Source organism: Colletotrichum gloeosporioides, assembly GCF_011800055.1.
Source record: "Colletotrichum gloeosporioides strain Lc1 chromosome Unknown consensus_49, whole genome shotgun sequence".
Classification (NCBI taxonomy): domain Eukaryota; kingdom Fungi; phylum Ascomycota; class Sordariomycetes; order Glomerellales; family Glomerellaceae; genus Colletotrichum; species Colletotrichum gloeosporioides.
This window is the reverse complement of record NW_025544694.1, coordinates 26727-41392: the sequence shown is the minus strand read 5'-3', so window position 1 is coordinate 41392 and position 14666 is coordinate 26727. Positions and strand designations below refer to the sequence as shown.

General features: G+C 54.9%; 2 protein-coding genes across 2 annotated transcripts; both read left to right on the top strand.

Annotated features, from left to right (window-relative positions):
* Positions 1–1021: 1021 nt before the first annotated feature.
* On the top strand, positions 1022–2095 carry GCG54_00012054 (Chitin synthase export chaperone; the record flags this gene model as incomplete). Its single annotated transcript, XM_045411942.1, has 2 exons — positions 1022–1262; positions 1326–2095. The coding sequence occupies 2 exons, from the start codon at positions 1022–1024 to the stop codon at positions 2093–2095; spliced, it is 1011 nt and encodes a 336-aa protein (XP_045263726.1).
* A 3396-nt stretch (positions 2096–5491) lies between these two features.
* On the top strand, positions 5492–7896 carry GCG54_00012053 (uncharacterized protein; the record flags this gene model as incomplete). The annotated part of the gene is made up of 2 exons (XM_045411941.1): positions 5492–7764; positions 7821–7896. 2 exons carry the CDS (start codon positions 5492–5494, stop codon positions 7894–7896), a joined length of 2349 nt encoding a protein of 782 aa, XP_045263725.1.
* Positions 7897–14666: the final 6770 nt, after the last annotated feature.

Here is a 14666-nt window from a genome sequence, read left to right as displayed (position 1 = left end):
CAAAAATCACGAAGAGACGCTTTTATTGGATGTTGGGGGCGGAAGGAGAGGTGTTGGCCAATGGAAGGGACCAAAACGGTTAGGGGGAAGGGGTAAGGAAAAAAAAAAAAAAGAGAGGAAGCAGCGGGAGCGGGCTGGACTCAGAAAGTGGCAGGAACTTCAGGGAAGGCGCTTCTTCCAGCAGGAATCCGATGGTGGATGGGGGATGGTGGATGGCCGTGGTCCACGTCCCTCAGCTTGCTGCCCCTGCCCCTTCCTTTTCTGCAGTGCACCTGCTTTGCCTTGCATCCACCTCGACCAACCACCAACCACCAAGAACGGCTAGCCAACCGGGGAGGCGCTACCTGCCCGCCCTCCACTGGAACATTGAACGTGCCTGCCTTGATCTTGCTCCTGAGTGGGCTCTTTCCTCCCTTTTTCCACGGCAACGCTGCTCCAACGTCCCCGTCAAGCGTCAGCTTCTCTGCTCGTCGGACAGCAACCGCACACTCGCTGCCAACCACCCCGGGCACTCAAACCTCATCAAGCCTCATCTTGAATCGGTCGCTGCCCAGTCGTTCGTTCCCGCACTCTCGCTCCGACTATCGTCGCCGTCCACTCGCCGTTGCCGTTGCCGTCATTCCAAGTCTCCATCATCTCCGACCGTCACCGTCACCGTCGCCATCCACCGATCGCTTCACGTCTTGTCCCTGACCAACGTCCCGCATTCTTCTTGTCTCCTTCCGTACGACGACTACCGATACCCCGACGACATCCCTTGCCGTCCATCGAATATTCAGTCCCAATACGCGAACACCCGCGCCATCGTCTCCTTCGTTCGCGACGACGCATCCCCATCATCTCGAACCACTTCAGCCACCCATACCCAGATTACCCTCGCTTCCCCCTGTCGAGCCGCCGCCACCAGTCTGTTGACAACCTTGACCTCTCTCGCGCCCATCCGTCTGCGAGCAACGACTAGAATCTCCTCAACTCGATCCAAACCCATCGACGTCGCTGTACCGCGGCCAGATAGCCCAACATGTCTGGCTTCGGCGACTTCACCAACATCTGCCACATGGCCCCGCTGCCGTTGTGCGCATCCATCGGCCCCGTAACCTCCGTGACGAGCGGCGTCGGTATCGAGCCCGACTGCTATGCCCGCAATATCGAACTAGCGAACACCATCATTTTCGAGGGTGCTGCCAGCGCTATGCACATCGTTGCTCTCCTCATGACCGTGGTCATGATTCTGCACATTCGCGGCAAATTCACTGCTGTCGGTGAGTTACCTATGAGCTCGACGATACCCCGCGACCCAAGCCCCCGCTGACTTGATATCACAGGTCGCAAGGAAATTCTCACCTTCTTCTACCTGTACATGCTCCTCAGTTTCATCTCACTCTGCCTTGACGCCGGCGTGGTCCCCCCCGGCTCTGCTCCGTACCCGTACTTCGTGTCAGTCCAAAACGGCTTGACGTCGGCCCTCGTCACTTGCTTGTTAATCAACGGCTTTGTTGGATTCCAGCTGTATGAAGACGGCACCCCGCTTTCCATCTGGCTTCTCCGTGTATGCTGCGTCGTAGCATTCGCCATCTGCTTCCTGGTTTCGCTTGCGACCTTCAAGTCTTGGGCAGGCCTCGGCCCCACCAACACCGTCGGGCTGTTCGTCGTACTCTACCTGCTCAACGCCATTGAGCTTTTCGTCTACGTCGCCCTCCAGATTCTTCTTGTCGTTAGAACCCTGCAGGACCGCTGGCCGTTGGGTGACATTGCCTTTGGTGTCTTCTTCTTCGTCGTCGGTCAGGTCATTCTGTATGCCGTCAGCACACAGATTTGCACCGCCATCAGCCACTACCTCGACGGTCTCTTCTTCGCTACGATCTGCAACCTCTTGGGCGTTATGATGGTCTACAAGTACTGGGACTCGATCACGCGAGAGGACCTCGAGTTCTCAGTTGGCACTAGGATGAACAACTGGGAGGTCAAGGAGTTGCTGCCCGAGGAGGACCGCCGCGCGACTGTATACGACGACCCGTATGGCCATGTGAGCCAGGCTAGCGGCTATGACCACTCGTACTCCCCGTCTCCGGCGAGACACTCGGGCCGATACTGAGTGAAGGAAGGCAATGAAGATGAAGTAGGGCACAGATGACGACAATTTCACTATAGCATTGGGTCGGATCGGCGTTTGGGAAAAACTGTCTTTCCAGGTCGGGTCGGTGCAGCACTCACGGCCGTTTTTTGAGTTTCAGCGCCCACAGGCGGCCGATGCGGGGCCGGCTGTGATGACAAGAGGAGGAGAGTTAATAACGTTACAGGTATTGATGCCAGCGGTTATCCATAGTACATAGTCTAATTCCATTGAGATATGAGAAACTTGCGGCGTTCCAAATTGTGCATTACGCCCTAGATGTGGCCGCGAAGGATTTTCCCCCGTTCTGATCCATCTGGTCGACGAGATCGCAGAAGATGGATTGATATGTCTAGATTGGAAAGTCGATTCGAGACTCGGGTTCGTTCAGTCGGACATGATGAGAAATCGGAAGGCAGTATATGGGCAAAACAGTCACGACAGGTGAGAGGGAGGGATATTGATTTTAAGGTTTCAGATAGGATGGATTGAAATAGAAATTCCAGTACATGAAGTAAGTAATGCTGAATATAGTTTTGGTTATGGAGTCTCTTGCCATCATTGAACCTTATTCAGCTGGAAGGGCATGCCATGACACCGAAGTCAACGAGGCTATCGGATTCAGCGACACGACAAGCTTGTCTCTCCTTCCCCAAGTAGTCGTCGAGTCGAGCGTGGAAATGTTGCAAGGTAGTACTGGGTATCGTGATGCGGAGAGCTCCGGGAGAAGCAGCCGACATGTCCTGCGGGCGGCGGCGTTGCATCATTGCCGGCTGGTGAGGGACTGGAGGGGATTGGAGGTGTGGAGGAGGTTCGTTATCGGGAGCATCGGATCTGTTATCGAGATGCGCTAGTCTGAAGCTAAGGGGGTTTGCTCGCACTCTGCGCGAATCACGTGTGCTGGCGAGTATCTATCGATAGGTGACGACGGATAAGCACCCCCTAAAGTATTGTGCGTTTGCAGCGGCTGTGATGGCACTTAGTGCACTATGTATGCCCCCCCTTTTAGCAGCCGACGGGACAGTTAACGGGAGGTAACGGGAAGGTAGCTAACCTAAGGGAATGGGATGGCTTAGGAATACCTTAGGCAGAGTGGTAGATGGACTAGGTGGTGCAGTAACCGAAATTCTATCCGTACCTTACCCCCTTGGGTTGGAAGTCAATGGACTTAGTATTTGCAGCAGTTTATGCGCAGCTGGTCCGAGCAGGACAATGTGACAAGCTTACCTGGCCAGGCCAGGCCAGGCCAGCCACCTCGCCTTGCGTTGCAAACTGCACGCAATCAACCTATTCAGGACCATACCTTATACGCAAAGCAATTAAGCTCCACGCGCCCTATTGCAGAGAACGAAAGTCCTATTGAACTTTGGCAGGGAAGGCGTGTAAGTTGGGTGCTTCTCAATGGCCGGCCCATAACAGGTTTGGGCCTGCAACATTGACAAGCACGACTGGACTATCCAATTAGCCCAGTACGGCGGGTATGTACGTAAGTACTATAGTACAGAGGTAGGTCGTCAGGATGAGATGAGATTGAGGAAGGTGAGATGATGTGGTTAGGTTGGGTCTGGTAAAAGGTACTTCACTCAATCTGGTGCGTTTGGCCGGTTGGGCCTTCCCTTTGTTGGACTTTTTTTTTCCTGCTCCCCTCCATTGTTTCCGATTTTTAATTATTTTCATCTCGTCTCTCGTCTCTGGGTGCATTTTCTTCCTTTCTTGCACCACGGTCCAGTTTATCTCTGCCTGGTGGCCTCTCCCCTTCTCACTCTCTTCCTTCCCTTCTATCCTCTAAGGCCTCCGCCGTGAGGTATCTCGTCGCCGCATAAGGGAACTTGGCTCCGAGCGCGTCAGGTATCCGACCTTATCGTATCCAGCCGGACTCGCTGAACTCCGCCGGCGTCCGCGTGCCGTCCCACAGTTGATAGCTTAGTGCTACCTCATCTCTGGAACCTCTCTCACTACTCCCTTCCCTTGTGCGTTCCCGTTACGACTACCTACCAACCATACCCCAAGCAAGCAAGCATCAAGGGAGCCTAGGCGTGTCAGGGTCTTGCTCATCTTGCGCGAAATCACGTGCAAACACGCGATATTCCGTCGCGCCGATTTGGCAGATTTGGCAGATTGCTGGATTGCGCCAGCAGCAGAAGCAGAGGTAAGCAGCAGCAGTCGAGCATCAGCATCACGCAGGCCGCCCGCTGTTGCCCGCCCGTCGTCGTTCACCGATTGAACCATCCATCGGCGCCAGCAACAGTCAATCGCCGTTCGTTCGCACCAACCCATCTTACCTACCTTACCGTACCTAGAGACGCGCATTCCTATCCCCATCCCGTCACTTACGCCGTAGGTTGCCGCCGCATTGAAGGCCCCACGGTCGCTCCTGTCTTTGCATTGCCCTTCTCCATTCAACAACCGTGCTCATCAATCACTCAGCCTGGACCAAGCAGCATCAGCAGCAGCCAATTCATTTCGACAACCTCCTGAAGGGAAAGACATTGACGAGGTTTCCTTCGTGGTCATCCCCTGCACTTTGCCTGCCACCCCAACCCGACCAAAACCCGTCTATCCATCTGCATACCTACTACCTACCTTTACCTTACGAATACGCTCATTACTTACGGATACCTCACCTCAGCTAGTCGGCCCAATTTTCAACACCCAACATCCACTCTTCCGCTGCACTTTACCTTACCTTCCTTACTTTAGGTAGGAGGCACACTAGTACCTTTCTGTCTATCCGTACTTTACCTTCCACTCACACCATACCATACCTAATTACTACACCTCCAACCAACCCAACCTTACCTCCACGCTACATCTGCAGCTGCAACTGCACTTCTCTCGCGCCAATACTGACGCCGCTTGACGCATCGCCCACATCCCGGGCAATCCTATCTCTCGGCGAATCTCACCATACCAGGCAGTGAGTGTCGCCACAGACATCGCGCCGTCTTCACGTCCCCCGTTGTCCCCCTCCTCGTTCCCGCTGCTTTCCCCGTCCTGGAACACACCTAGGCAGGTATTCTTGGACACTGGAAACCCGCATTTCGTGGCAGGGTACCGGAACCGCGCCCGACGTGAAGCGGATTGATCGACGCACGCGACATCTTCGGCTGCTGCATCCCCGGAGCCGCTGCACTCTAATTCTGCTCACCACCACAACTCTCGTCTTAATGCGAAACTCCAACATTGTCCATACCGACCGCCCCTGCGAGCTGGAGTAGTCCATCTGCGAATTGTCTCGTCTGCTTCCGACAAATTTTCACCGACGACACGAGACTTTACTTTGGATGAACCGCACAGCCGTCCCGCCCCTCACCCGCATTCCACAAGTCTGAGCAGGGGCTCTCATCTCACTGCGCCTGCCACAGAGGCATCTTCATCATGCACTTCGACACCGGTGACGGCAGTGGGCCGTCCCGCCAAGACGAAGATAACTATTGGCAGACCCTGATGCTATCTCATGAGGCTGAAGATGACCAGCATAACAGTAACTTCATGGCCAAGTCTGAGCCTCTTCGCATGCGCCTAGCCGCCCTGACCATGGAAAAGAGGGATCTTGAGAGGCGCATGTTGGAGGTGAACCAGGCCATCAAGAGAGAGCACGGCGGGTTGGAGGAACTCACCATCAACTTTCAAGAGGACCGTCAGAAGCTGCAAATGGACCGAGAAGCCAGAGTTCAACATATGCAGGCTTATTTCGCACAGCACCGCCAAAGAGAGGACGAGAACCGTGCTAGGATCGCCGCTGCCGCCCTTGGTGCTCCCCGGCGCGATTCCGAGACTGTACGCCTTGCACACACGAGCGACGTCATGAACGGCACCAAACCCAATGGCGTCAACGGCGTGACCACTAATGGAGACCACCCCCTCAGCAACAACGGCCTGCCACCTTCCGCCAACCCGCCGGATCAGCCGGTGACTATGATCATGGACGCTTCGGGCCAGCGTATCGGACCTGTTCACCGCATTCCCGTTCATGGAGCCGCGGGCGCGCTTCTCGACAGGAGCCCCAAGCGAGCGGTGCAGTTGCGTCCTGGTGTCATATTCACGGAGCAGGATCTGACGCGAATCCATGGGGACAAGGACCTCTGGACCGCCGTTATGATCCAGGCCATTGGGGACCAGCAAACGGACGGAAGGCGATGCGCCGTATGCGTCCAAGGCGGAGGCCCCTTTTCAGATTGCACCATCGTGCAAGGGCTTGGATCTTGCGCTAATTCTTACTGGGAGAGACGCAAGCAGGCTGATGGCCAAGCTGTAGACCAGGCGCCTCCGACTGCACAGCACGCCAAAGTCATCAGCACCCGAGATGAGAGCTTCAACGGCACGGCCACACCCATGTCCAGTCGACCTGTTTCTAGGGACAAGAGCACCGGCGAGGGATCGACCATCGCAGATGACACGGAGGAAGACCACACGCCAATCACCCGAGCCAATCTCGTCCTCAAGCATGATGGCAAGGTGTACACGCACCCTGAGTGTATGGAAGGCGTGCCTATCGAGAGGATTGACCCCAGCCACCCATACTGGGACCAGTCGTGGCCCGAGATACCGCCTCTGATCCAAGCTAGTCTCGAAAGTTGGCAGGTGAAGTTGGACAACGCCTTACGAACCGGCCAGAAGGGCATGAAATTCCAGTTAGGCCGACAAGTTAATAGGGGCGGCACTATCATGAGCTTCCTGAAGGACGGAGAAATCAGCCCGTACCAGCTTTTGTCCAAGAAGTATATCACGACCAAGTTGGTCAACTACGACACGCTGTTTCGCCTGGCCGACACCTTGAAGTGTTTGGAAACATTCGGAACACTCGACATCACTCCGCTGGAGTGGCTTCGCCAGCGCCTGCATGAGATTCTCACGGAGAACGGCTCTGACTTCAGCTTGTCCAAGACCATCCACGACTTTTACCACGATCGCAAGTACGATGACTTACGAAAGGCGAATGGCAAGAAGAGCATTGGCAGACCGTCGGGCATGAAGATGACGCCTAGAGACTCCCCAAATTCGGCCAAGGCCACTCCAAACGCCAAGAAACGCAAAATGTTCATCAGCGAGGAATTCCCCGGCCCGTCGCCGCAGCGGCCTCTCGCGCCGACGCCTACACCCCAAAACACACAGCCGATAATCAAGCACGACGACTCGGAGCGTAGCGCGCCGCCGACGCCGGATCTTGCGAGGAAGAAATTGAAGGCTGGAAAAGTTCAGGGCAATCCCAAGGATCCGGACCTCGCCTATGAGGGCTTCACCGATGTCGACGAATTCAGTAGTGACAGAATTGGTAAACACGACTGGGCCCTCAACCGCATCAAGTCTCGTTTGAACACCGTTGGTACTGGTGTAACGCAGTACTGGCACTGGATCCCCGACGATGGCGAGCTCGTTTTTGAGCACCAGGTCCTTGCCGAGGGCGAATCTGCCACATGGGGCATCTACGCCAAGCCGATCAACTTCCATTTGGAGCTCGAAACCATGCAAGAGATCATGTGGGCTGCCGATACCGTGAAGGTCCTGATACGGTGCAAGCCCGGCGTCGTGGTTTCGGCGGACGGCAAGCCACGAGGTGATCTTCTCGCCGAGTTCAAGCGGCAACGTACCAAGAAGCGGTTTTTGGCCTTCTGCCGCAAGAAGGGGATTCCGCAAGTAAAGATTGATGCGTACGTAATTGCTACGCCATCATAGATAATGGAGGAACATGGCTAACGCTTCACAGTTCTAGTATTGAGCAGGCTTGGGACGAATACGAGTCGCCCGATGTACCGGCAATGGCGGATTCGGAGATTGAGTAATGGTCTGTTGCACAGATCGGAGTGATTGTCATTTCGCGATGAAAATGGTGGAGATACCCTTGGTTCTGGTCTCATGAGCTCGGAGAAGCTCGGTTTACTGGCGTTTTTTGGTGGAAAATGGACAAAGACTGGGAAGATTCAGTCGATTTGTCGCAAGCTACAGACTTTTATTTCGGGGCGACTTGCGCAGGCGACCGCAAGCATCGCAGAAAAGGCGATTTGCTGAGTTAATGACTTTGAGCGGCACGTCCCGGGTGCAGCTTGATTGCGCAGGCAGTCGGGATGCCTGGCTGCCTAGGACGTCTAATTGGTTTTTCCATCATTCAGGAGGTTCAGGTGGCAGAACTCAGATCTCTAGACTGATGGATGAAGGGGTAGTCAGGTAGTCAGGCCGAGGGTCATTACAATAGAGAAGTATCTGCGGGGACGGGTGCCCATCGCTTTGTCGCAGTTTGGTCTCCGCCAAAATCACCAAGGCTAGGCTTTTGCCCTGACGCACGCAGTAAGGCAACCGCTTCCCTCCTTCCAACAAATATGTGGCAGCCCTGACAAGCAAGTGTCGATCTCGTGTTTTGAACTGCTCTTGGCATCTGAACGAGGCGGGAGCTTATCCGGAAGTGATGGAGGTGGAGGCCGGGAGGACGCATTGGCGGCCCCCACCTCCGCTCCGACCGGACATCCACTCTTGTTCCGCGACCTGGGCCATCCCCGCAAGGTCCAAGGCCGTTACGGATTAAGATCTGTATTTTCCGAGCTTATTCATGACGTTGTCATCGGGAAACATGATTTGGGCTGGCTGTTACTGTCTTGACGTTCATGTTTGAGCATGATATTTGACGGTTGGTAGATGCAAGCAAGGTTGGCCGTCTGTTTGCTTGGTAAAGAGACTGAGGTCGTGTCCATATTGGTTCGGGAGAATGCATGTGTCAGTGGAGATGTCATCGCAGAAACAGCCACGCATGGCTGGGTCTTGCCGCCGGGGCTGAAGTCACCCCCTTTCACGGCTTGATGGGACGCATCTCCCTGATGATGCCTGGCGTTGCGGGAAGCCGCATCTCGCTTCATCACCACCGACCTCGCCTGGATGGCGGTGGGAGAGGTAGGGCAGGGTCGAGCTCTTGGCTCGAATCACCCAACACCCCTATCACCCCGCGAAAACCCGTCTGCTTAACTTTCCTTCTTTCTTTTCCCTCTTCTCTCGTCAGGCCTGGTGCCTCCGACGCGCCGAGGGCAGACCCTTGGTCGTCGCTGTACTTTCATTTCTTTGTATCGCCGACACCTCATGGCTTTCTCTAGACAGGCGGCTCTTCAGACGACATCTTCTTACGTTTGACGCCCTCGTTCCTCTACGTGTCGCTTCCGGTCTATTCAACGCGGTGGCTTTCTTCCCCATCACCATGTCGGCCTATGAATCGGCCTTATCTCGTCAGTCCTGGAATTGAGGCTGCGTAGATGTCAAGCTACCTTCACACTGCGTGCTTTGTTGTCTCCGTCCAGATGCAACTTTCCCCACTCGTTGTCGCCTCCCCGGGCCCAACCATAGTTGGGGCAGGAATTAGGCGCCGGAAGGGCAGAGGATTGACGATGCTGATTTTGGTCATCGTGGGCTGGGTCTATCTCCGGCGGGATTTGAAGCAGCTGTGGTGTATATTACCGCTCTCCTCGCCGGGCACCCACCAGTCTTCGCGTTGCTTCGCGAAGATGCCTAGTACTGTAAGACGCTCCCTATCATCATGTCGCACTCAAGCTAATTCGTCTCAGGCATAATGCAGCCGACGAGCAAATCGTCTCACCACATGCTACGCCCACCAACGCTGCTGTAAACACGTCCCATCTTACCGTTCTTGGGGGAACTCTCTGGCTCGATGTTCTTGCAGGAACGAGCTGCTGCGGTATGATGAGCACCCACGAGTATGTTGATAGGCAGCGGTGGATCGTCAAACTCCCCTACGTCGCCTCAGACTTCGCATTCCCCTGACTTTGCACGGTAGCCGCCCAATCCCCAAAGATGGGGGTTCTGAGCAGGAGCTGAACAATGGAACGATGGCCTCAGAAGACAACCACGGCATAATGCCACCTCGTTGACGCGAAGGTTCATGCCATCTTCCTGGGCTCTGTCGGCGATACAAGGCGGGAACGATTTCCGTCGGTTCGTCGCAGAACGGGAACTGAGAGACATGTAGTCTCTCGATGCTGATGACAGCATGGCTGTGTCTTTGGCGGTGGTTCTATTGCCGATGGAATATAATGGGCCTCGGCGCAGAACCACATGCCAACACAGTTACACTGGACCGGCGTTACGTGGATCGCCTTGTACCGCCTGGTGCAACAAGTCATCAACTTGATGAACGAGGTTGCACAGATAGGTCGCGGGCACTCTTGGGTCATTCAAGCAATGCTGCAGAGATCGTTTCATTGCACCAACCAGGACATCGACAGTAATCGACAGACATTTACACACCTACGTGTGGTTTCCGGTGGGCGGATAACAACCCCTCTTATGCGTGTGAGTATGCTTGAGATAGCCCGGCCTTTCCCGTATCTAGAGAGAAAGCCTCGCTGACATTTGGATTGCATAGACTGTCCTTTGGCGCCCCTTTCCTTGGGTAATCCCTCCCGTTACATGATGAGGGAGCACATCAGAGAGTTCAAGGACCCCCACGCGATGGCTTTTGTGGCCGGCGTCGTGTACCTGATGAACAGGGATTGATTGACTTCGGGCCTTTCGATGTGGCTGAGTGGCTATGGATCCCAACACATTGGCGCCAGGACACGATTGCTTTGCGATAGGAGCTGCGTTTGTCTGGTTGTGGGCTTTTGGCTTGAAGTTCCTTAGCCGGTGGAAGACTGCTGGCTGAGAAGGCGTTGGCGTCATGAAGGGCTCCTCTGCGGTTGGCAACGACTGGACCATCTCGACGGAGAGCATCAGATAAATCCTCGGTCCAAAAGAGATGAGAAGCATCCATTCCCAGCATCTTCGCGGCTGGTCTCGTCTCTTCACAACGTGCAGCTGCGGCTCAAGGATTTCGCTCTCGTCGGCGCGGAGGATCGGGTTTTGAAGTGGCCTCTCGTCGCACACACTCAGACTGGTATCTCGTGCGGTCTGGATGCCCAATTACTAGTCTTCAACATCCTGGAAGGACTGGACCCTCCGAGCTTTCTGTTGCGTAAAGTGCGACGGCAGCTCCTTCGATGCCGAATAACTCCTCACTTTGATGCAGAAGGTGTCAGAGGCAAATTACGACAACGCAGACAGCGCCGACGGTTCGAGAACGAGGTCGCCGCGCCAGCCGCCTAGGTGCGAGATCTGGGCTAACTTCCCTTCGTCCCGCCGCTTCGAGATGAATACGTGGGAGATGTCCCGGGAACCATCGCGACTGCAACATGAACGCCAAATGCAAGTTCTGGATGGCGCGGAAACACGGACGTAGTTACTTTGGGCTTGGAAGATGACGAGTCCCTCATCCTTCAAGCCCGATTTTCTTCCTGCTGGTGGCTTTAGCGATGGCAACCCTTGTCTCCTTCATTTTAGACCTTCGAAGTCGGCCGAGAACTGATACCTCCCTTCCCTGATCTGATAGAGGTCTTTCAGAGGGCGCAAGACATGGAAGGCGTCACAAGCATCATTACAGGTACCGCACTCTCACGCAAGGCGGATGGCAACAAATGTTTCCTCATCTGCGCTTCGGTATTTGGCCCTGGCGGGCAAGCGTGTGGTTCCGAACGAGTTTGTGGGCACGTGGAATGGTCGCACAGCGAGTGCGAGCGGCGCCATTTACTTTTGCGGAATGTTCATTTGCTGCGATCCTATCATCATCCTCATGCACGAGTAAAAGCAAAAGCTTGCGACGTAGGTTCTGGGACCTGGCCCTGATGCAGATCCAGCGCCAATTACAGCGGCAGTTGCAGCTCGCTGAGCACTTCCACTTCCATGATGATCGAGCAGATGATCCTGAGGTTGACGCGAGCCCTCAAGTCTGCCACAATGCTGTCGCTTTGCGTCCAACAGTCAGAGAGCCCGAGACGAGCAGAAGTCGAACCAGCCCACTCTACCACCAGTACCATCTCTCGTTGCGCTTCTTCATCATCGTTCTGTTGTACTATCCGTCAAGCTCGATATCGAGCTCTGGCGCCTCAGCTATCGCCAGTCGACACAATGAGGACTAGCTGGCCCAACCGAAGGATCTCTACCAACACATGGGGTCCTTTCGGCTCTTGGGTCAGAAATATCGCCCACTTCATCGTCAATAACCATCAACGAGTCTTTAGCAGGAACTGATTCACTATATCAATGTCTCGCTGCTGCTTATACCCGCGCAGGCGTAGCTATGACGCTCTATTGCTCAAGAATGGCTAGCTTAGCTACCGTATATTGTACCACAACCGGCATGACCAGCAGACCAGCCTGGACAACCGGAACACAGAGGTCGTCAAGAATCTCTGCAAATGGCCTGGGCTGCTAAAAGTGCGGAGCTCTTACTTCTCTCTTGATGTCCCCCGCCACTACCGACTTGCTCATCAAGACCGCCTCTTTCTCGAAGACCAGGGTCAAGTATGAAGGGTGTCGCAGGCACCAGCCAACCAGCACTTCAACTCGTTGTGGTTAACCTTGGTACCACTTTCACTCGCGACTTTGCGATTGGGAAGGAAAATATTGTCGCCCAGATTTGTTGTACTCGAACAGGCTCGGACTTTTCGCCCTGTCGTGCAGATTGAGAAGTTAAGATGGAAGGTCAAAAGGACTCGAGACGGCAACAACGAAAACACCGAAAACACCAATAACCGCGGATTCCCAAAGAACTCCAACGCGCTTATGAATATTATGTGCTGCCAGCAGGCAGCCTTGCTAGATCGCCCCGGGCCCTCGAAGTTCATAAGATGAATTCGCCTTAGAGGTCAACAAGCAAGATGGGAATCATCATCGCTCATCATCAGAGCACTATGCAGCGGGGCAGCCCCGACAATCCTGTTGTTCGCTCATGTTATCATGTGTGTCTCTTGTCGCCCGTCTTTCAGGATGGCTGTGTCATTGGTTTCGGCACGTAGCCGCGGCTGCGATTCAGTGTACAGCGAAGAGAGTCAAATTTTGCTGTGCGCTGTCACAAGTGAAGACCTACCGCCCCGTTGTCGCCTCGACATTTCGGCCTCGACAGTTCAATCTCGATGCACCCGGCGAGCCCCATTCGCACTGGCCGACATGTTCTTGTAGGCGAAGCGTATCGCAATACGCGTGCCGATTGCAGAGCGTATTCGACGCGGCCATCGAGGAGTTCATGTCACCGAGTCCTCTTCCTCTACCCCAGCAGACCATGTCTTGCAATACCTTAGTAGGCTCTGCAGACCGTACTCCGCCAGACGGTCAGCAGAAAGTCCGGACCCAGAGCCTTAGGCAAGACTGTGACGCATCGGCGGAATTACTTCTGGTGCTGCTACGTCAGTTGCGCAAGTACGCCGCAAGACCATCTGCAGTACAAGAGGTGGAATAATGCCTCGATGGGACTGAGAAGATGTTCATTGTGGCGGCAACTGCTGGTGACAATGCACTTGGCGGTCCACTTCAACAAGGAGCTGATGACCCTGTTCTGAACAAGGTCAACTGGGCAGACCCAGATCCAGGCCTTGCAACTGAGAACATGATGGTCTCCTCGCCGTCACATACAGAAGTCGAGAGCTCTATTGAGTTCGGCCTCGTGAACGATATCCATCTATTCTTTCAGCAAAAGCCCCGGGCCCTAATCAGCAGCAGCCCACTGCTTACCGGTACTAATGAATAGGCCACCTTCTTCCCCGCTAATTAGGGGGGGGGGGGGGGGGGAGGGGGNTGGGGGGGGGGGGGGGTGAGAAGGCGACGATCAACGTGGCTCGGTTATACATTGAAGCCCCGATGCGTCAGCTTGCTTGGATTACTGGAGGTCCCGTTCGAGCGAACAATGGATGCACAACAATCGCGTTCAACCTTTTGCTGCGCTCAGCATGTCAGTCTCCACCATTCCAGGCCCCGAGAAGGTCTTTGAGATTACAATGAAGCGGGCAATGAGCACCTACAAAAATGCCGCTGAACAAGAGACTCCTAGCTAACAGAGATCTCTTCCCTTCGAAGGTTCAAGTTGGTGAGGCGAAGGCCCACCTGCTGAAGGGCGGTGACAAGGCGGTCCATCACACCAATTTCACATTGACACAGATCCCAATCAGATTTACACTGAAGACTTGACGCCTTTGACGAAGATTCGGGCCCGCTCACCTCTCGGTGTGGAGTACGACCTTCCACTCGATGCTCGGCCCGCTAACGACCTCTCCATGCTGTACTATTTTCTCCCCTGCCTATCGCCAGTCGTGGTTTTCTTGTGTGTTTCCCGGCGAGATATATTGTCCGGATGTGGAGAGAGCGCTGGGCCCAGCCCGTACTTCCAAGCCGCTATGCACATCATCCCGCACTCGACAATCCACGATAGGTCGGAACAGCTCGACACTCACTCGCCCGACCGTTGCACCGTCACTACATCCGCATAGAAGCACTTCCGCGGCATTGACCTCCCCCGAATCGGCTCTAATAAGCCCTTTATCTTTCGAGCCCCCGCCGACGCCGCAGCTGATGAGGTGTACTTCTCCTAACACTGCTTATACTTGAGTACGTACGGCACGCTACACTACGCCAATATCCTGAACTAGGTCCCACGCGGCGACGGCTTCGGTACTCAAGCTGGCCCTGGAGCGCTCTCATAGAGTGAAGAGCAACCTCCCTCGAGGTCCAGGCGTTGCAGAATCAAGAG